At 41.3% G+C, this 24,116-nt stretch overlaps 1 protein-coding gene across 2 annotated transcripts in view; it reads left to right on the top strand.

The window, feature by feature from the left end:
* ugp2b (UDP-glucose pyrophosphorylase 2b) overlaps nt 1–23,068 on the top strand; it is a 48,454-nt gene extending 25,386 nt beyond the window's left edge. For both annotated transcript variants that reach the window (XM_084076938.1, XM_084076937.1), the window contains 7 exons: nt 306–491; nt 5,149–5,282; nt 12,168–12,465; nt 13,651–13,848; nt 17,913–18,155; nt 19,129–19,233; nt 19,588–23,068. In XM_084076938.1, the coding sequence (XP_083933064.1) occupies nt 306–491; nt 5,149–5,282; nt 12,168–12,465; nt 13,651–13,848; nt 17,913–18,155; nt 19,129–19,233; nt 19,588–19,695 (1,272 nt within the window). In that variant the 3' untranslated portion in view covers nt 19,696–23,068. The remainder of the gene's footprint in view (nt 1–305; nt 492–5,148; nt 5,283–12,167; nt 12,466–13,650; nt 13,849–17,912; nt 18,156–19,128; nt 19,234–19,587) is intronic.
* The last annotated feature ends 1,048 nt before the right edge of the window (nt 23,069–24,116 follow it).

The following is a 24,116-nucleotide window of genomic DNA, read 5'->3' as shown; positions in this document are numbered from 1 at the left end:
GTACATACATGTACCTGCACACAGATACTGGCAGATACACATACAAACAGACATACACGGATAGATGCACATGCACAAACAGACAGATATGTATATGTACTACAGTATATGTATATGTATATGTATATGTATATGTATATGTATATGTATATGTATATATGTACTCTCAAAAAAGCACAAGTCTCTTGCTTTCATCTACATTCCTGTTGCTTGTTGCCCTGCAAAGCAATTTGCTCAACAAAAAAAAATTGGTAACACAATTATTCTCTCCCTTTCTTTTTGTCCCTTCCCTCTCTCTCCCACAGATCCAGCCTTATGATAAAATAGCTGCTCGCGGCCTCCCAGACAGTGTGGCCGAAAGCCTCAACAAGCTGGTGGTGGTGAAACTCAATGGAGGTCTGGGGACCAGCATGGGCTGCAAGGGCCCAAAGAGCCTCATCAGTGTCCGCAACGAGAATACCTTCCTAGACCTCACTGTGCAACAGATAGAGGTGAGTGACACACCACAGACAAGGCCTACACGATTACATAGAAAATGTGACTGAAACTTTGAAAAGAAGTGACTGGTGACTCCATTTGTATTGGAGGAGACATGTGGTTGTCTACACCTTTCCTACCCTTGGGTTTTGAAATTAATTGAATAATTTGATGGGATGGACTGGAATTACAATTAGTTGCCAGGATGCTTACTATACAAAATGAAACAGGATATCCACCTTAATTCAGAACATTTTCAGTTTTCAACACTGCACAAACTCTGTGACTGTCATCAGCTTTATGCTAAAGACGCACAGTTGATGTTAAATTCTTTAGTTAATGTTGGCTGTGACATGGTCACACTCACGGGTAAGTCCCATTACCGCAGTGTGTGTGTGGGTGTGTTCCCGCAAACCAGCACCAGCTGGCCGGCATCTGTGCCAGCCCTTATGATGTCACTGTGATGTCATAACAGGTGGGGATGCTCCGGAGGGGTGGGATCATGTGGAGGTCAGACAGAAGAGTCCCTCTTTTCAGAGTGTTTCACCTCGGATGTGCATGGTTTTGAGGTTAGGTTTCGGCGTAGTTACTGTGACGATACAGTTAGGGTTAAGGTTAGGTTTAGGCATAGTTTGTGTGAGGTTAAGGTTAGGGTTAAGGTTAGGGATAGGTGTATTAGGGATGAAACACCCCGAAAAGAGGGAGTCCCAGTCAGACAGAGCGTGCAGAATCCAGGAAATGATGCTTGTCTGCGAGTCATTGAGTGCAGAGAGCGTAAAACATCTGGTCCAAATGGAGGTTTTTATTAACTTGTTTTGGCAACGAGTTCCCCAGGGTGTATACCTCACTCCTCCTGCCCTTATTTTACAAGTGTCTGGAAGTTGCATGAACTCATCTGAGCATCCAGGGTGAAGCAGATGCTTTGTACACATAATCAGTGTGCTTGCAAAGTTCTGGGAAATGGGCTTTAGAGATAATTATCAAAAAATACCTCCAGTTCAACTCTTCTTGAATTGAAAATTACAAGCATGTGTCAAGTGTCATCCATCCCCGGCACTCTTTCCAATGCGTCAGGCACAAGCTTTTATTTACTCCACATATATGAAATGCGAGAGAGTTCTTTATTCAGTATATACGGTATAATGTGTGTGTGTGTGTGTGTGTGTGTGTGTGTGTGTGTGTGTGTGTGTGTGTGTGTGTGTGTGTGTGTGTGTGTCTGTGTGTGTGTGTGTGTGTGTGTGTGTGTGTGTGTGTGTGTGTGTGTGTGTGTGTGTGTGTGTGTGTGTGTGTGTGTGTGTGTGTGTGTGTGTGTGTGCTGCCAGTTGAGCTCAAAGAGGATCTTTTGGTCTACACACAGGTCTGCAGAACTGGCAGGGATACAGAGACTGCAGTGTGCTGAAGCTGAGGTGTGTGTGTGTGTGTGTGTGTGTGTGTGTGTGTGTGTGTGTGTGTGTGTGTGTGTGTGTGTGTGTGCGCGTGTGTGTGTGTGTGTGTGTGTGTGTGTGTGTGTGTGTGTGTGTGTGCTCAAGTTAATTTTAACACTCCGGATACTGTGCAGGCAAGCTTTCGTGTACGCCACTTGTCGTTTTTATATTTTGTTCCCTAGTATTTATACATTCTTGCATTTATTTATTTTTATTGCATGTTTATAGATTTTTCTTTCACTGTCGTTCTGTTATGATTGCAACAAGAGCAACCACAACATCACATTCCAGATGTGTGGCCTTCACTTGGCCAATAAAATAAAATAAAATAAAACTTTTGAGGTGTATTTCCCCTCCACTGTTTATACGCACGTTTTGGCCGGAGTGTGTGAAGTGTGCGTGCATGTGTGCGTGTGTGTGTGTGTCTGTGTGTGTGTGTGTGTGTGTGTGTGTGTGTGTGTGTGTGTGTGTGTGTGTGTGTGTGTGTGTGTGTGTGTGTGTGTGTGTGTGTGTGTGTGTGTGTGTGTGTGTGTTTTGTGTTGGATTGGTGTTTCATAACAGCCTCTCTCAAACACACTGAGCTCTGTGTCCCACTCACCTCCCACAGGCATTAGTGGTGGGGAGGGGAGGGGGATGGGCATCCATCCATCTTCTCCGCAGGTCTGGTCAGATTACTTCAGGACTCAATCCATCCATTTAAGGGGGGGGGGGGGGGGGGTAGAAAATAGACACCATACGCTGAAGGCCCCATAAACACATCTTTTCTCTGTGTGAGCCGCCCCCCCTTCTCTCACTTCTCTCAGCTATCAAGGCAGGCAGGCTGCCTTCAGTCAGGTGACCACACGTTTACTTTTATTTGGCCCAGTTCCATTTCAGCCCCTACTAGCTACATCTAACTACATCTATCAGATTAGGGAACCACTTGACTGTATAATGGGCTCTATGCACAGCAGCCATATTGGAAAGAAATTGGGCCTCTTCCTTAGGTCTTACCAATTATACTAATGAAGGCTCTGTTCCATGTAGTGTAGCAGTGGTTCTCAAACTTTAATTTCAAGGACCCCCATAACTCTGAGGGTGTACAAATGGAACCAAATGGACCCGTATTTGTACACTCTCAGTACACACCCGTAAGGGGCCATTTGGAACCCCCTCAAGGAACCATAAGGGTACCTGGACCACACTGATGTAGCAGAGTGTTTCCAGTGAGCCAACATGCACAAAATCAGCACCTAGCTGACTCTGTTTGACCAGAATGGAACAGAGCCTTAATTTGTATAATTCATAAGACCTGTGAAGGAAGTAAGGAAGAGGCCCATATTGTTGTTCAATACGGTTGCTGTGCATAGAGCCTATTGGTGGAAGCTCTGTTAGGGACATAATTGTACAACATTTATTGTGGATGATGTTCTTTGTTTTTATTTTTTACAGTCTAATATTTAACACCAAAATAACATATCATCTCATGTTGCACAATTTAAGAGTAGATTAAATAAATGCTACGTATTGTCCAGTATTATCAAATGTATTTTCCCTTCAAAAGGGGAGTTCATGGATGTCATATAACAATATTACATAATTTCAGGGTTAGTTTATGGCAGTTTACTCACTTCCACTCCTTATTCAGCCCTGCCCTTGCTTGTGGTTTTGTTAAACCACACTCCCATGGTCAACATGTTGAAAAGTGTAGCGTACTATGTAGACCTTTTTTCTGTGGTCTCTCACTTGTCATTTAAGTACTGTATGTTAAACATACTTGTGCTTGTTGAGCGATGATATCACACAAAGGATGTAGTTAATCAGAATATGTATTTAACCTTAAACATTATGTATTTAATGTTTATCTAAGTAATAGAGAATGTTTACTTATGAGCTAGTGGGATTATTGAGAAATGTCATAGTGTGAAGAAAAGCCAGAAACAGCAAGTGCCAACCACAGTGCACTCACTGCCTAGCTAGTGACATGGCCACTCACTCTAGCATGATTACTATCAGAATGTAGTTTTATTTTTTATTTCAACCAAAGAATATCACTAACGGCACCTTTTTAAGGTCCTTACTTGGTTTATAAAAATATTAAGAGACTCCACAGTGTCTCAACAGGGTAATTATGTGGTTTTACTTAGACCATAATAATAAGACCATAATTCCTAGCAACTCACCATAACAATAACACTTCTATACCACTACATGTGCTGACCCATAGCTGCAGGGTTTTGGGTTTGAATCCAGATCAAGGACATTTGTCTTCTCCCAGTCTAAACATGACAGAAATTCCTGCAAATAAACTTAGATAAAACAATAATACATAATATTTTGATATTGAAAGCTTTACCTAAACATACCTCTGAACCACAAAATTCTACATGGGCAACTGAAGTAGTTTATGTTAAAAGAAGTGGGTTGGATTCAATTTTAGCATGCTGGTCCCAATACTTTAGTCATTAACCACTTAAACCCTAATTTGATGACAGGAGTCACCCAGGGCTCTATATTAGGCCCCCTCCTTTTCCCCTCTATACAATATCTCAGCTGAAAATACAGTACAGTTATATATATTGACGATTGCATCACATTGCGACACGTTGTGATCTAGATTTTCTATTTTTGCTGAATGTTTGCCCCCAGAATAGGGGTGCTAGGGTTCATGTTGGGTTAGAAACTTTGTACAACCAGTGTAATACCATGAGGTTACTCTAGAGTTGTGGATGTGTAGTCTCACAAGCCTTCGCCGGGCAGCTGCCAAGGTTGCACATTTTGTCTCAATAGAATTAGAATGTGTCTAGTACTGAGTGAGTGACCACATTCAAGGATGTCAGTAGGCCTACTGTTCTGGAATGTGTTAACAGGATGCATACTTTTCATCACTTGCAGTGTTTCATTCGGTTAAGAGTGTCCACTCTCTCTCTCTCTCTCTCTCTCTCTCTCTCTCTCTCTCTCTCTCTCTCTCTCTCTCTCTCTTTCTCTCTTTCTCTCTCTCTCTCTCTCTCTCTCTCTCTGCTTTCCTACTGCCTCAATGAGCAACACAACATTAACTGTACTTCAATTGCAAAATTGCTTAATTTTTCATTTGATCACTTACAAGCGTCAAGTAATCAGGTTTCCCACACAGAGTGCGTAAGGGCAAAATGGCTGCCGGATGATTATGGTCAATAGCATTTCAACGTTATTCTTTTTTCCACCTTTGTGTAATTCTTCCTTGTCTTTTATCTGACCCCTACACCTCCTTTCTCTCTCTCTCATGCAGCATTTGAACAAGACGTACAACACAGATGTTCCTCTTGTTCTCATGAACTCCTTCAACACAGACGAGGACACCAAGAAGATTCTGCAGAAGTACACGCATCACCGTGTCAAGATACACACCTTCAACCAGAGCAGGTAACAGCAGAGTCAAAATCTAAATGTAGCCGCAATGAACTGGGTCCAAGTACAGAAAAAGAAGATGGCTATGAAAAGATCATGAAGCGGGAGATTGTGAAGAAGATGACTTTCAGAAGTCAACATCTTTGAACTATTTTTGTTAATCAAATCAAATTTGAAATCAAACCCGACACGTAGTGAGGGAGTATAACTGCTGTTGCACAAGATTACTTTATGAATTCAGGGTTTGGTTAGCTGGAACATTTTACAGCTCTTTGGTTGTCTTAATGTCCAAGAATATCTTTCCACTAAATTATAATTGACTGACGCCTTAGAGATAACAGAGAACAAATATTGACATAGATACAAATCTTTCAGGCTTGCAAAATATAATGGCCTCCATAATTTGCAAGATAGCACCATTGTATCAATGTAGTGCAAAGTTGAAGGCACCTCCAAGTCACACAGCAGACATGCAAACTTTCGGCAAAATCTGCTATTGTTAATCAGAACTAGACCTCCTACGTGATTTGTGCAGATTTTTTTGGGGGGTAGGTTTTGGGAGGTGGGCTACTCAAAGCAAAAGAAGGATGTGCGCCTACTCAAAGCAAAAGATAATGCATGCCTACTCAAAGCGAAAGAGGATGCATGCAAACTCAAAGTGAAAGAGGATAGGTGTCTTCTCAAAGCAACATTCTGAAGATACAGTATAGAGAGTTTGGTGTAAACTGAGTAAAGAATGTGGGAGGAGATGGGTTAAAATAGTTTTACAGTTTTTGACAAAAACGAGTGATGGACTTCTTAATTCCAGCCAGCTTGATTAATCAAACATTTCTGCTCACTTGGCCTTTCATTTTGGTGGAAGTTGCAAAGTGGTAGCATGTGACAAATGATTTGTTCTGGATTTTCAAATGTCCAACTTTAGACGGTTGCTGTAGTGCCAACATCAGGACTATTAGCCCACAACTATTAGCCCACCATTAGCCAGTTGAGGAAGTTATACTGTTGGGAAAACATGTGTTTATTTTTGTACATGAGAGTACATAAGACATTGTACATAAGAGGGACTGCACTGCAGCGGCGGACTGGCCATTTGGCGTACCGGGCAAATGCCCGGTGGGCAAATGCCCGGTGGGCCGCTGGGCCAGTGGGCCACTGGGCCAAAAAAAAAAAAGTTTTTTTTTTTTTTTTGAAAAATATATTAAAATGCCAGGGCTGAATTTTGGTCCCAGTCCGGCCCTGCTGCACTGCCCAGCCCAGAATAATCCTAACAGATACAACAGGGTTCATTGCTAGGACCCCCAATTACTTTTAGATTATTGACAGAAGATGCCGCCACAGTGGTAGATTCAGGACAAAGAACAAGACTCCTCTCAATGGAACACACACTGCAGGATATACAGTAGACTACACTGCACATTTGACAGCAGATGCTGCTTACTGCTTTACAATAGATGTAACATTATACATTCTATATGGAATGTACAGAAGAAGTACAATGCCAAATCTGGAGCATCAATATTCACTCATGAGAGTCCAGCTCTCAGACTTCAATTAACTCTCCAAGATTTGCAGTGTAGGGAATTCCAGAGTGAAGCTGGGAATAGAGTGCTGCTAGTATAGTACTGGTGCATCAGCAGCACTAATGATACATGTTATACAGGGTAAAAGTCATGGCTATACTAAGCTCATATAAATACGGACATAGTGCATGGACGTTAGACTGCTTAGATACTGTAGGGTAATGAGTTTCTTAACTGCAGACAGCACAACTACACTAGGCAGAGGCTTGCAAGCATAGCGGGTAAAATTGGGATGGCTACAGTGTGTTGCAGTCTGCAGGCGATGATAGCTGAATGAATGAACTGAGTTGTGTTTTTAGACAGCAGTGCATAGTGAACAGGCACACAATGTACAGACTGATTGCTTTGCTTCTATTCTGAAACAAGAATGAGATGCCTCTGTTCTCATGTGTTTTTCTTTCTTTTCATGTGTTTTTCTTTTTATGAGATTGCAGAGTACAACTTCAGCATGTTTTAAGCATTTTGACTACCTGGGGGAGAATAGATACCATAGGGAGTTGTCTTGGCTGATCACTATTGACATTTCTTGCACCAAAAAGATCAGTCATCATCACCACCTTTTTACCACATAAATGTGGTTATTTTTAGAATTTTCACAGCTTTTGTAAAGGTTTTGTATTTTGGTGTAAAACAACTCTTTGGTCTTATCACAACTATACATTGGACCTGTAAGGGTCCCTTATGGGTCCATTTGATTCCATTTGTACAGTCTTTAGAGTTGATGAAATGAACAGTATCACAGTAGTAAAAGTACCGGTCATGTCCTACTGCACTGTTGTCTACTGTACTCTGAGGGTGCTGTGTAGTGTACTGTACTGTACAGTATGTCAAAAGACAGTTAATCTCAACTCTACCCAAAGAACAGAGGAAGTCTCACAGGAAATGGAATATATCAAGCAAGCCCGTCATTAATATTTCAAGTCCTTTCGTTTTGTCAGCTGAATGGTACTCGCCTTTTACAATGCATTTTGAATTATTTAGTGCACGTGTATTCTTGAGGGAAATGCAAATGAGTATTTTGGGTGCACAAGCTTTGGAGTTGTTTGGACGTAAGTGGCAGTAAAGAGAAAGTTGGGTAATGGTAAGAGGGCTTGATAACAGATCTAACGCTGTGATCATCACACATGACCTGAGAAGCATTCATGTTGGTGCAAATGTATGTACAGTATAATCTATGTGAGTTCTAGGAGAAGATCCCACTCAAACTCATTGACATGAAATAGCTCAGAGGTGGTTCCTGATCATGGGACGTCAGTTTACGTTTGCAAAAATGTTTAGTTCACACACAAGAAGGACGAGTTCACTCACTGATCTCACATACCGGGGGCTGGGGAAACTACATCACTCGCTGTTAGTGTTCACAATAAAGACTTTACAGAGAGTCTTCCTTAATTATTTATCTATTCTAGTTGGAATTCAGAATTATTCCATTAGACCAAAGGGGTTGTTTTCAACGTTGAGTGAACTTGTCTCACCACTCCCTTGTTCATCAGCGCTATACTTGACATACAGTGTTGGGAGGACGTTTCAGAGCTCACCAAGGCATTCTGAAAAAGGTGCCTTTGATCTATTCATTCTCTGCCTTCTGACATGTATTACAGTGATGAAGATCAGGAAGGTATACTGTAGATTGTAGAGGGGAGGCAGAGAGATGACTTGAAGATGATGAGATTACACTGAGTTCCAGACAAGCTTTGAAAGAATGATAAACTTAGGTTGTGTGCAGCATCCCTGGCCTATGAATTAAGGCCACGGAAAATATTATTAAAATTGGTTATTCTTGCAACTGAAAAAAAATAAACAAAACAGCATGTCCATACAGTATGTATACACTGTATGTGTACAGTTTATATCAGCATTGATGGTATTCAAAGGAGAAAACACAACAAGGAGATTTGTCTTGCAGAATCAAAAGAAACGTTATTGACCAAGAATGCGCACACACACCCACAAACACACGCACGCACGCACGCACGCACGCACGCACGCACGCACGCACGCACGCACGCACGCACGCACGCACACACACACACACACACACACACACACACACACACACACACACACACACACACACACACACACACACACACTCACACACACAGTAGAAGGGACACGCCGTTGGGTGAATGATTAGTGCGCCGACCATAATGTTGCAATGTCTGTGATTCAATTCCAGCCAGAGCCATGTGTTACACATCTTACCCACTCTACCCTTCCTGTCTCTCTACACTGTCATTATCTAAGGACAGTAATAATTGCCCAAAGAAATGCATGTGTATAAAAAAGCATGCATACATGGAAGTTCAGTTCAGTTATTTGCTTGATTAATCGTAATGTAAATAAAGAACACAATGCAGCACAGTAAGCAATATATAGCAATATTTATCTATAACAAGTGTAGGAAAAAATGTAATGCCAGTATGTAGACCGTTGCAAGAAAACTCCTGTTATTGCATCATAACTTGATCTGATCAATGTATTTCATAGTGTATGTAGTGCAGTCCTGTTGGGAGCCATGAGAATCACAAAGCAACAGCATGCTGATAAATATTAATTTGAGTGCAGCAGTGTAGTGTTAATATTTGATTAGCTTCTTTCAGGATTCAGGAAATGCCCTCACATAGCTCCCTTTTTGGATCATTGTGCAACTGCCAGACTGCTCAGATTGGGTGTTTTATTGTGTGTGTGTGTGTGTGTGTGTGTGTGTGTGTGTGTGTGTGTGTGTGTGTGTGTGTGTGTGTGTGTGTGTGTGTGCGTGCGTGCGTGCGTGCGTGCGTGCGTGCGTGCGTGCGTGCGTGCGTGCGTGCGTGCGTGCGTGCGTGCGTGCGTGCGCAAACATAAAGACTAAGTCAAATTGTGTCACTTGGTATTTGACATTTGTTGCAGAGAAATAGTTTTTTTCCCTCAAGGACCACAAATACCACTTACAAAGGTAAAGCAGCCATGAAGTGACTAATCTGAGTTCCCAGAAGTTTTCGCCAGCTCTGGCGAGGAACTTCTGGGCCAGAGCCCTGGTATTTGTGGGCGGGATGTAATTTACGCTCAGAATCTGAGCGGACACGCCTCTTACCGGTCTGAGGCTGTGCAACTCGTCTAAAAAGTCCGACGAGAGGCAAACAGCATTACACAACAACGGCGGGCGCAATTTCTCAAGGGGAAATTGCTTCCCATCGATTCTATTTAGATGCAACACCCACTGCATGTGGATCCCGCCCCCTTTTCTTCACTGGCTGTTGATTTGAATCACAACGCAGTGGCCGCGCCCCTGCTGTCCAAGCTCCGACGCCCAGACTCCCAGACTATGAAGTGACCAACCTTGGGGCCGTTCATTTTTTGCCTTTTTGTCACAAAAGGCAGCCTTCAATCAAATTCTAGCTGTAGCTTTTTTTTTATTCCCCTTGTATGTCACAATAAGTATTCTTAGTAGTTGTTTTTTTTGGCAAAGTTAGCATTAATCAAACATTGTATGGACGAAAGACCAAACAAATAAACAGTCACTTCAATATAGACAATACAACCATGTTAAATAAGAATACATACTGTATAAGAAAGAGGAAAAAAAGCTAATTATCTATATATTAGCACATGAACATAACATAATAAAGAAGACACATTTGGATACTAAATATCCCATACATCCTTCCTCAGTGGTGTTAGAAAAAACAATAGTCCTTGACCTTACTAGGTTATTTCCTTCTTGTATATAATTAATAAAATGAACCCAAACCTGATAAAGATTTCCCCTTGATATCATTCAACCTAATCAATTCAAAGGAGGCATTAACAATCATCAGCTTAACCCAGTCGTTAAATTCTGGTCGAGTCTGACTCTTCTAGTTGCAAAGAATAATTCAAGCTGCAGTGATGAAAGCATGTTCTTTCTGCTTTAGATATTCCTGGTGGTAACTTTGATCTATTTCCCAGTAGATCAAATTTAGGAGATTCATCTAAGTAGTCATTTTAAGCTCATGTTATGTGATTGGAATGATTGAATTGTAATTAAAGAATGGTTTCTTTAGACTAATGAGGTTTAATGGCTTCAAGTTCTGAGTAATCAGAAACACAATCAGATTTGAGTTCATGACCGTTAGAATAACTTATTTTGCAAGATACAACCACAAGAATAATTTGTACAACTTTGGAGAAGAGACGTCTTTAGACTCTTTACTAATGCTTCCTTAAAGGGACACTATCATGCTGCTGATGTGCATTTCACTTAGTAGTTGTCTTAGTCTAGGAACAATTTCTATATAGTTTACTATATAGTATACTACATATATTTATTCTGTTGTCAAGATCATTATTTTGCCATAAACACAGCAAACAAGGACAATGTCACAGCCGCCAATAGTAGCAGCTACAACCAGGATGCAATGGTTGTAGTTTTCACATTCAAGTAAACTTTTCAGCACAACTTGGGCAGCATTTCAGAGACGCTCAGAAGAATGCTCAGCAGTGTTATGGCTGCAAACATCCTACAACAGACATAAGGAGAGAATGTTGAAAATCGTGATAGTTTATGGTGCAAAAGGTCTTTCTCTAAATGCTCTGTTGAAGATAATCCTCTTCAATGAGGCTTTTACACTTACTTTCACCTGCTCTCCCTCCTCATCTTCCAACGGCCAAATCAGAGCTTGCTCCTGTTCTCTCCTGAGAAGAGTTTTGTTAAGTTGACCTGACGTGGATCCCTCTCAGGAGCTCTTTGATCAGGTTTCTCACTTGTACTCAGCAATGACGGCTTTCACTGTCTTTCCTTTTTCTAGGCCATTTGCCTTGCCTCCCTTCGTTCATGGAAAAACTAAAAAAAATAATATATTTTTTCTTTTCTTGATGTGGTTGGCCTTTGAAGTGCAGATCTGAAATCTAAACAGACAAGATTTCGGCACAGGAGGGGTGGGCGTTCAGGCATTGCGAGAAAAAGGTTTCCACGGCGTAGATGAGACATGAAGCAAACATCCACTGAGATTACAAATGCAGTATTCTCCTTGTGCTTTTAGCCATTTATGTGTGCAGTCACGCATTCAAAGCACCCTAGTGAGTGATAGATCCAAATTAGTTTATTTCTCTCTTTTTTGCAATGCTCTTCTTGAGAATTCCATAATGGACAAAAGCAAATTGCAGTGCTGCAGTATATAGAATTAGTGTTTAATCATAATTTTCACCTGCACCCCATTTGCTTCCTTTTTTCCCTTTAAGTCTTTTATTGTTACTATTATTATTGGGGTTAGCGTGTTATTATTATTACTCTTGATAACCCTCTGACATTCCCTCTCTCTCTTTCTCTCTCTTCTTGCCCTCCCTCTCCCCCTGCTTTCAGGTACCCACGCATCAACAAGGAGTCCCTCCTGCCGGTGGCCACAGACATGGGCATGACAGGTCAGAACGCAGATGTGTGGTACCCGCCTGGTCACGGAGATATCTACGCCAGTTTCTACAACTCTGGCCTGCTGGATCAGCTCATAGCCCAGGGCAAGGAGTACATCTTTGTGTCTAACATCGACAACCTGGGAGCCACCGTAGACCTCAACATCTTGCACCAACTTGTCAGCCAGCCCAATGGCAAGCGCTGCGAGTTCATCATGGAGGTGACGGACAAAACGCGAGCCGACGTTAAGGTATGTAGTAGGTACTGACTGATGAGGTATTTATGGAACCTATACTAATTCCAATATTAGATTCGATAAGATGTGATAAAGGCAGCACTGTTGCTGCTGGAATGTTGAATCGTTGATATCAAAATCATATTTTTGCATCAAAGCTGTGCGCAGCAACTTCTTTCTATAAAGAAAATGAGAAATGACCAATATATTTGCCGTTAAACAAAAAACCTACTACTGGAATTAATAATACACTTGGACCCTGCATACATCCTGCAAATACATAATAATAGTACAGAGTACATATAGATAAAAGCACTAGGGAAAACACAGATATCGGTGTTTAAACAGCGATTAAATGGCCATGTACTCATATCACTCCACAAATAGGAATGGTCGCAAGCCAATATGTAGGGTTCCCGCGGATCCTTGAAAAGTCTTAAAATGTCTTGAATTTAGTTTCTGCAATTCAAGGCCTAAAAAATGTCTTAAAATGTCATGTCGCAAACAGACTATTGCTTTTCACTCCGTTGATGTCGGCAGATAATATGGTACGTAAGCCCATGTGACAAACAGTGTAATGTGATGATTCCAGAGTGTACATTTCGCTTTGGTAGGTAGTGGTACGCCTTGTGTGGAATATAGCCTACACACAGCCAGCCAATAACACATTTGCCACTGTTTTAGACAGAGACGGTGCCAAATGAATGTCACCCCTTTGTTTCTCTGCATGTTGCGTTGAAAGACAGTTCCACTTTGGCAGTGGGTGGGAGTGTGCGTGCGATGAACATACACACTTTTGTCAGATTATAGAACTAGACCTGCTCCCTCGCCTCGCCATCTGAAAAGTCCTTAATGCTGCAAGCAGTTAACCAAAGTCGTCCATATAAATCCATATGAAAGGTTTGGCATCAATATCGAGATATACAATTTTGTCCGTATCTTCAGCCCTAACGGTCGGTTCTTTTGCCGATGTAATGGTATTATTTTTTCTTTTTAGAGGTATTAAAAAGGTCTTAAAAGGCATTAAATGTGTACTTTAGAAGTGTGCAGATACCCTGGTTTTAAACTGACCTAAGATCAGATCCCCCCATTTACTTCCCTCTAAACGGACTAATATGACATTTTATTAAACAGGTAATCAGACCACCAACCACTTGTAAAAACAATTGACTATACTCAAACATTTGGATCTTTCTCCAGGGTGGAACGCTGATCCAGTATGAAGGTAAACTGCGGCTGTTGGAGATTGCCCAGGTGCCGAAGGCTCACGTGGACGAGTTCAAATCCGTCACCAAGTTTAAGATCTTCAACACCAACAACCTGTGGATCTCTCTAAATGCCATCAAGAGGCTGCAGGAACAGAATGCCATGGACATGGAGATTATAGTTAACCCTAAGGTACACACACACACACACACACACACACACACACACACACACACACACACACACACACACACACACACACACACACACACACACACACACACACACACACACACACACACACACACACACACACACACACACACACACACACGCCACATATACACATAAAACACGATGTGAATAGTTTGTAGTAGTTACAACTACCTTTTTTGTAGGCTGTTTATAGGAGTGTGTTACACACACTCAAAAATACTTTATTAAGATACCGTGAACCTCCACACAATATGCTCACCTGGTGAAACTTCTCACCATCAGGTGAAAAGAAGTGGCTGGTGACCAGTGGTGGTGACTCCATGTGTACTGAAGGAGGCATGTGGTTGTTAGGACAACAGTGGGGGTTGGTGAGAACAATTACAGGGCAGCAACCAAGCAGATGTGATTGGCTAATGACCTGATAACCTGTGTGTGGGTGTGGGTGTGGGTGCGGGTGTGCTTGTCTCTGTGGTGCGCAATTACCATTGACTTACATTGGTACGCTTGTGAGAGCAAGTATGAGTGTGATGACAATGACATAGCCTGCGGTGACAATAGAAAGGTTACGGCATGTTACACACATAAACAACAGCAGGGGTTTCGGACCCACAAATCTACATTTGACCTCTGACGCTGTGTGTGTGTGTGTGTGTGTGTGTGTGTGTGTGTGTGTGTGTGTGTGTGTGTGTGTGTGTGTGTGTGTGTGTGTGTGTGTGTGTGTGTGTGTGTGTGTGTGTGTGTGTGTGTGTGTGTGTGTGTTTTTATATAACATGAATGTATGTATCGTACACTTATACATAGAGTTTAGTTCCAAAATGCCACCTAGTGCTTACAATTATGCTGCTGTATTTGTATTATGCTGCTATTTGGAGTGGGTGTTACCACACAGAATTTCTTTGTGTTCTGAATACTATGACAATAAATATCTTATCTTGATGACAGTAACACAAAGGATGGGCAGAGAGAGAGAGAGAGAGAGAGAGAGAGAGAGAGAGAGAGAGAGAGAGAGAGAGAGAGAGAGAGAGAGAGAGAGAGAGAGAGAGAGAGAGAGAGTAGTAGAGAGAGAGTAGAGTAGATAACTTCATAGTATTTATTCATGTGCAGTCTTCATTACAAATCTACATTTAAGGCTTTGCTCCCATGTAGAGCAACTTTCGTTGCTGTCCGGCAGGAACTAGCTAACTCCATTTTTCCGCTTTTGCATTTTTTTCCATAAATCAGGGCCATTGAACACCCTTTACGTCTGTGTGTTGGTAAAGAAAATATTGAACCAATGAAAAGTATTAAAAAGTGCTTCTGACAAAACCAGCTAACTCCATTGGATCCTCAAACTTTCTGCTAAACCAGCTAACTCCAGCAAGGGGGGGTGGAGTTAGCTGGTTTTGCTGACTCCAGGCTCCACCCCCTTTTGACCTCCAACCTCATTGTGAGCTTGGAGGTCCATTTAGCTGTTCTTATCAATGATGAACAAAACCTCCTAACTCCATTTTTGTTTTGTTTTTGTCATTTCCTGAAAAATGAACATTTTGGAGTTGCTGCCGGACAGCAGAGATATGTATGTAACCCCAGAGTAAGCTTCAAACAAAGGCTGTGTTGGGTTCAAAGTCACACTCCTGTGAACAAACTACTCCTATAGAACTTGTTCCCATGTCTTAATGACAACAAAGCCCTGCACTTAAAGGAGAATTTTGGACTAAGTTTATCTTACCTTTTCTATGACATTATGATATCTTAGGATGAATGGTACAGTAGAAACATTTCATAACTCGATCCCGGGTCCGCCACAGCTTAAAACGTGCGCGGATAGGCCTTGTGTTAGATCGCATATTTTAATAGCTTTTTTTTTTTTTTTTTTAGAGAGATCTGACGTTCATAGTGACAGAACACTATGCAACCAAAAAAAAAAAAAAAAACTTAAGTCTCGCTAGACGGGATTGAAATCTCGAGATTTCAATCTTGTCTAGCGCGACTTCTGTCTTTTTTTCTTTGTTTTTTTTTGACAGTGTTCTGTCACTATGAACGTCAGATCTCACCAAAAGAATAGAAAAGGCAAGAAAAACTTAGTCCAAAATTCTCCTTTAAGTGTGCACAGTGCTTTGAATCAAACCATTGTTGGCGATGAAGTTATACAGTACACTTTGACCTGGTAGCTCAGTTCTTAATGTGCTCACCTTTAAATCGCAAGGTTCTGGGTTCGATCCTGGGCACTGTCAACTCAGCGTATGATTAGCTCGGCATGGGTAATCCAGCAATGCATCTCCCCGGGTTCTTGCACATTATAAAGGGGATAGACGCTATACCACATATAGGCTCTAATGCAGCCTGACAGCGCGCTGCGGGTTCGAGTCCAGTTCCCAATGACCTTTGCTGTGTGTCTCTCCCCGTCTCTCTCTCCCTCTTTCCATCTTCACTAAAAAACTATCAATAAAGGCAGAAAAGCCAAAAACAAATCTTTTAAAAAAAGAGAAAGGGGATAGACGCTCTTGTTGTTCAGTTGATACTGACAATAAGCCACTCCGACCTAGTGTAACTGTACTAACTTACAGTACACAGCCATCACAGTAAGCTACTGAGCTGATCAAATGGCAAAAGATACTTGCCACTGAAGCATATGAATGAATGAATGAATATTTTATTTCCGTGTCCGGACAATTTCTTGACCCATCCCACATTGGATTATCAGACACATCAATTGCAAAAACAAAAAACAAAAACATAATCATTCCAGTTCAATACCCAGCCAGCAACTCATAATACAACCTGATTTTGAACAAGACACATCTATATAGACCTGCATATCTAACTATATAAATGGCGAGCAACTTCCGTGCCCTCGGTGTCCACACCCCACAGCTCTGTTATCGACTAAACACAACACCGTCAGACCACATGTCGCCAACACTGTCGCCATGGCGGGCGGCCTGAATTTACGTTTCGCGTAGGGCACCTGGCATGCCTCACTACACCGTTCCCACCTCGCAACATAATTAATTCTACTCACCAAATGTCGGACACAACGGAAGTGGAAGCAGCTTCCTACCGCTTACCGTGCGTACCACCGAGGCCAACACAACACGACGGCCCGCCATTGAAAATCCCCAAAACAACAACAGCACGTTGCTCTGCTCTGCTCCACACACCAGGCTAGGTTCATGACACCAAAGGATTAGCCAGTGATGTCATCATTACTGGTCAACACACCAGGCTAGGTTCATGACAGCAAAGGATTCGACAGTGATGTCATCATTATGCAACCCGGAAGTACACATCGCCGGCATTGGGATGCCAGGTTGGGATGCCACGCCAGAAACAAGCAAGAACCTGCATGATTTTTTTTTTTGATTTTTTTTTTTTTTTTTTTTTTTTTACCGTTTGGAGATTTTCATCCGACGACTTTGGCGCGGACCACCAGTAGTAGACCTCTAGTAGACTATATAACGTTAATACAAACGTTAATACTGAAACATAAAAAATATTATTTCTTCCCAATTTTTTACTCATTTTTTTTACTTTTACATTACAACTTTTTTTTTTTTTTTTTTTTTTTCCCAAATGTTCATCCCATATATACACGCGCCCACGCTGGGCCCCGTGCGCGGCTAGGGGTTTCGGGCGGCCGTAGGCCGCCCGGACCTCTAGTAGACTATATAACGTTAATACAAATTAAAGTTAATCTATAAGTCACCCTTCTCCTCCTATCCCACGCTTTAAAAAGATATTCTGAAAATGCAAAAATATGACGAAAAATATGTGTGGACTTTTTTAAACTATATATCTCTCACCAATCCGTCACCAAATCATATTTAGGTGGCTATTGTTACCTTTGTTTACATTATTTAACCTTAAGGCTGACATAATCAACGTTGATTACTTCATAATAACTTTTCTACCCCAGACACAGCACAAGATGGAGGTCTTTTCCTTTCGAATTTCCTGGCGTTTTCTCTTGACTCATAAGCCAGCTACCTATACAGAAGTGCTGCCACTGCCTTCGTTAATACATGTTGTAATTTTGTCCTATATTCTGCCACTAACACCAGACGCTGGACGGAGGTCTGAACGTGATCCAGCTGGAGACTGCTGTGGGCGCGGCCATCAAGTCCTTCGACAACGCCATGGGCATCAACGTGCCGCGCAGCCGCTTCCTTCCTGTCAAGACCACCTCTGACCTGCTACTGGTCATGTCCAACCTGTACAGCCTGGACGCAGGCTCTCTAACCATGAGCAGCAAGAGAGAGTTCCCCACCACGCCCCACGTCAAACTGGGGAGCTCCTTTACACAGGTACATTGGTCCACATTTCTGTTACAGTATACTCTTGTCTATACTAGTGGCTAGTGCTACTACGACTTTTTGATCGATTGAATGCTTTATTAGACAGAAATGTAAACAGCACGAGGTACAGTCCGACATTTAGGCTAAAAGGATAACACAAAAAAGTCCAGGGGACTTGTTTCCATTGTGGTCCTATTAGTGGTCCTACTGTTAAATCAACATGAAGATTTTGTTGTGTAGTAATACTTCTACTGCTGTACCACTGATGTAAGTACTACTGCAACTACTACTACTGCAACTGCAACTATAGTTTTAATTTGAAGTACAATTAGCTTGACATGAAAAAGAGTCTAAAAGCCCCACTAGCAGAAACGCTGCAACTTACATATAAGTACTGTATATTCACTGAAGGATTAACACATATTGTAAATGACAGCAAAAGCTTTAAAGTCAAATAAAATAAAGTACTATGATTAAAAAGCTACTAAGTGCCTTTAGAACAGAAAACAAGTGCAAATTGAGGGAAAGAAAAGAGGAAAGGTCATGAAGTCAATCAAATGTTAATCCTCTGGGAACTAGCGCTCAGCTGGTTTCATGACAATTCGCTCTATGAAATATCATGTGTGCAAGTGGCAATTTTGGCCTAAGGGTGATGCTAGAGGCAAGGCCACGGCGTCACCTAAATCAGTGGTGACCTTTGGGGAGCATGAAGGTGCACAGTAAATTCCATTGTGCATTTATTGTTTGATAACAAAGTGTTAGACAGAGCAACACTGTCATCCTTAGAGGAAGAAAATCATAACATGAAGTTTAAGTTTTAGTTTCATTTCATTTTTATAAAAATAACTTCAATCATAATGGATCTGCATTGTAAAAACAGCATGTAGCTGTTCAGCAGTTTCCCCATACATTTTTGTTTTGTATTAGTAAACATGTTAAACATGCAGTCATTGATAAATCTGTCTGTTCCTTCTGTCTGTAGGTGCAGGAGTACCTGACAAGGTTTGAGAGCATCCCTGACATGCTGGAGCTAGACCACCTTACGGTGTCTGGAGACGTCACCTTTGGCAAACACGTTTCACTGAAGGTCAGTATACTAACATGGAAAATGTAACCACCACACACAGTAGCTGTTCAAATTCATTTCCTGTCTTTCGTATGTGTATAGTACAGCCATAGCCTGCAGAAATATTTCCTGATCTAAATCTGGCTGGACCCCTCCAGGCTAGTACAGCCAACACAAAATGCCCAAATAATTGGCTAAAACCGGAGTTACACAAATGTAGAGGCAGGGACAGGGAAATATATATATATATAGTACCTGCAAATGATTGTCTCACTAATGAAGAAAATATGCCAGTAAAAAAAAATGTCATTAGGTTTTGTATGCAGCTAAACAAAGCTATCCTAAACCTATGGTGCATGGTCTTGTGCTTCACAGGGAACAGTAATCATCATAGCGAACCATGGGGACCGGATCGATATTCCTGCTGGCTCCATGCTGGAAAATAAAATTGTATCTGGCAACCTCCGCATCCTGGACCACTGAGGCCTTCTCCCTTTCCTCCCTTCAGCCTACAACCTTCACGCTCCCACATCATGTGACCAAGACGCCTTCATCCCAGTCATGTGACTTAGTATAGACTTGCAATTATGTGACTCCAGACCTCGCGTTTACTGTACTGTACCTAGAGACTGATGACAGCAGTGAATGAAGGCTGTAATCGCATTTGCAGTGCTGTGATGAGTCACAACTCCAAGGCTAATTAAATAATGAAAGGACATAACTGTTACCTTTCTGGTCCAGCTATTTCAGCTGGCAGATTTTGTCACACTGGGAGACAAACTGGAACCCGGTGTTTTATGGAACGCATTGAAGTCAATGAGAGCTGGGTGAACAATCGTATGAATAAACTATCAGCCGTATCTTTGAATGATTGCAACCTTTGTAAAATAATAATTTCAGGAATATGTCTGTTGTCTGGCACACAATATAATTTTATTGAGCTATCTAAAGAGCACAGAGTATGTTTCAGGAAGTATGGGCTGGCCAAGTAGAAACTTAATCTGTGCTCTTTAGATACCTCAAATAAAATGAAATAGTGTACACATACAAACAAGAGCACAGAAACCAAAGTGTGATATGTCTATTATGATGAATGATTATCTGACAAAGGTCACAATCCTTAAGAATATTGTTTATTCATACACTTGAGTCTCATTGAATTCAGTGAATTCCATTGAACTTCCAGCTCCAGTTTTTGCCTCCCAGTGCATCTATAGCGCATGCTATGGTGTAGAACGTATCTTTAGTTGCCTTCTTTTCATAGCCTTGCACAACTAGGAAGTAGTCATATACGTGTGCCTTCCATCTGGTTGGCAGCCTGGCAGGAGTTGGTTTTTATGATTGCCTTCTTGGCCAGGTTGACAGGCCAGTAGGTGAAGACCATGTTTTCACTCCCGTGAGCCTTTCTGTCTGTCTGTCTGTGTTTGAGCAGCTAATATTGGGCACCACTGGACCAATCGGCATGAAACTTTGCACTCTCACTCCCAGTAGGCCAAGGAAGAACCTCCACCCCAAACGTTTCAAGTTGGCCTCATGGTAGCACTATAAACAGACCGTTACACGTTTTGGCCTATAACTCTTGAACCGTAGGCCGTACAATCAACCCCCCCTCACCCGATTACTTGGATCATGATGAAACCATATACGCAAGCCTGACAAAATCTTTCACCATTTTGCATGTTCTTCAAAACACACTTTTTTCTACTACTCCTACAAATTGGTACAAATATGTACACTTCTCTGGAGTCATCTGATGAACATGTATCAATCAGAATTTTCATATTCCATTCAGATTGGTTAGGATTTGCTTCCAAAGTTTGCGGGAGTGGCCCATTTAGCAAGAAATACCACAAATCATGAGCGCAGTGTCCACTCTGCCCCAAAGATTTATCACACATTGAGGGGCCTCTAACAACACAGAGACAAATGTGATTTCACTTAGTGGGCACCATAGATGCTACAAATGTCACTATTTGCACCAAATGATGTACAAATGGTCTTGTGAGTCATGTGACAATGCCTGTCAATGTAATTGACTTTAAAGATTTGAGTCCAGGACTGACACAGCCCTAGGTAGGCCACCCAGCCTGGTAAAGACCTGTGCGAGTAGCTCAATTTTCTAGTTGGACTTGAGTTTAGTTTGCATAAGTCGCCCTCTAGAGGCTACTCTGTTATTGGCACTCAGATTAGGATGCCACTTTCTGGTCACGCTGCAATGAGTTTAAAATAATCAAAATCAGAGCTGTTTGTCAATACCAATAACGGAAAGAACAGGCTTGTGCCCTTGGGAAGAATGTTCTCATCGAGTTAACTTCAGGGTGAACGTTCTCTCGAGTTCATGAGACCAGAGAAAGCATTTTTCTAATTTGAGACAGACTTTTAAACTTTAAAAGAACATGATCAGCAATTTTGAAAGATAGAGAGATTTCTCGTTGAGCTTGGCCAGAGGTTGCAAAACCCGATCAAACTCCCAAACCACAGTCCATGCACTGGTTAGTACAAGATAAAATGTGATGTCTCCACGAATTAATTTCCTTGACTTTAAAGGTCATAACCATATTGTTGACACAATCACAGCACTGTAGACCAACCATATTGTTGACACAATCACAGCCCTGTAGAAAAGAAAAGATGTAGGTAGGGCAGTATGATTAAGTACTGTGCATGTTCTGGACCACACCAAACACTAAGGGTTAAGTGGAGCATTTCATTATAATGGCAGAGTGACAAACAAAAGGAAGAGATTGGAATGTTAGCACACCTCTCCCTCTCTGACAAAATCCAAGGCAATGGTTAAAGGTGTTCATAGTTGAGCAATGTGGATGTGTTTTCAGCCCAAGTTTGTTTTGCCATTAGGACCAGCCTGTGGTGGACAGATTTGCAGATAGTGACATCTATACATAATATGCTATACAGCAGTACATACAGAACAGCACGCACAGACAGACAGACAGACAGACAGACAGACAGACAGACAGACGGTCTCAGTTTAGCTTGAAACAGGAGGAGAGGGGGTGAATATGTTACACTCTTTATTTACACCAGTTATTTCAAACTAGGGAAAGCATAACTTCACCACTCTGCACAGTGTTAGCCCTTTATCCTAGATCTCCCCCAATTGAGCAAATAAGCAGTAAGGACTTCTCTTAGGGCTACATCTGTATGTGACAGAACAATGAAATGTCATATACCACATACAGTATATAGATGTACAGTAGATTCTGCCAGAAAATACTAATATAGCATCCATGAAATGGATCTGTCCTTCATTCTGATTCTCTCTGTATTTTTCTTAAAATATGCCCATATGAAAACACATCTACTGTAAGTAATCATGATGTAGAATTAAATCTTCGAAAGTGACAGCATTTCTTTGTAGAAGATGGACCCGCTAGTTACCTTGAAAGAATATCACAATGCTCTTTTTCATCTGTAGTCTTTTTATCTGGATAGTTTTGTTTTTAATTAATGTGTCAGTGCTTTTAATGTTACATTCTTTCGCTATGCCTCCACCAGAAACCTTACACTTAGTGTCAATCCATCCCTCTGTCTCCTCTCGCTCTCCAATCATTTATCGCTCTCTATCTCCTTGTGGTTCCCTCTGTCAGTCAGCACAGTACAGTAGCTCTAAGAGCTGATACAGTATTTTATCTTCAAGTGTTGATTATACTGTACACAAACATACACTTTAGGAGAGAGTAGGCACATGCTATCTGTGTTGTCAGTGTGCAGGCACAGTGAGATGGGTTTTGACATGTTGTACACCAGAAGCCCGAAAGCAATAAAGTATTGTTGGTCTCATCTCAGCCCAGTTATGTCCCCCCAGAGTTGAATAAAGTGCAATATGGAACAACTGCATTGTGTCAACTTGTGTTAATGTTCAGAATCATTTCAACATAAAGTACGACCAAAGTGATAAGAATGAAATGCCTGGATTACCAACCCAGTATTTTACCTGTTACTATGAGCCAGATTATGGCTCATAACTACAGGCAAGAATTGTCTCTTATAAAATAAACAGATTTTAACAGATTTTCTGCAAGTGAAGTGACTCAGATATTATGAAATAAAATACATTGTTGTGAGTTATAGATAAGGTAGCCTACACTATGAGAAATATTACAGAACAATCTCAATTAAGCCAGACTTTAAGATCTAAGGACAATAAAAGTAAATACACTTATTTCTTTATAGAATAATAAATGGAGTGTGGTACAAACATTTCTTTCAAAGACATGGAGTTGAATGGAATTCAGGATTTGTGTTTTTATTTTATTTTAAATATATTTCTGTAGGCCTACATAATGGCAAGCATTAGTAAACATACTCTAATTAGATTAGACTAGAATGCCTGTGCAGGAAACAATAGAATTACGACAATAGGACACACACATCTTGTAAACAGAGCATTGAACAAAAGATTGTTCATTAATCTGCCTCAATATCTTTCATAATCAGTTTCATCCCAGCAGCATTTAATCATTTTGCAAGGAAAAGGAAGAGGCACACTATTGTATTGACAATTGGAATGAAGATTCAAACAAACTGTTGGTAGGCACCCCACCAGAACAAAGGTCCTGACTGTCACTGTACAGAGAGAGACACACACACACACACACACACACACACACACACACACACACACACACACACACACACACACACACACACACACACACACACACACACACACACTGAAGTGCCACTATGATTAATCATTAATATTAGAGAAGTGTAACAACAATATGGCTGAAGTATGGTTACTTGTATGCAGTTGTTTACTGCATGACCCAATAACAAGAAACAGTAAAGGAAGAGGTGTTCAACAGTAATTTTTTGAAATAGGAATGGGATTTAGGGTCATGATTCCATTGAGGCACACACACAATAGGCCTACCACTTTT

This window comes from Gymnoscopelus microlampas (genome assembly GCF_963454915.1).
Source record: "Gymnoscopelus microlampas genome assembly, chromosome: 13".
NCBI classification, from domain to species: Eukaryota; Metazoa; Chordata; class Actinopteri; order Myctophiformes; family Myctophidae; genus Gymnoscopelus; species Gymnoscopelus microlampas.
The sequence above is the reverse complement of the archived record's forward strand: the minus strand, read 5'-3'. Positions and strand labels throughout refer to the sequence as shown.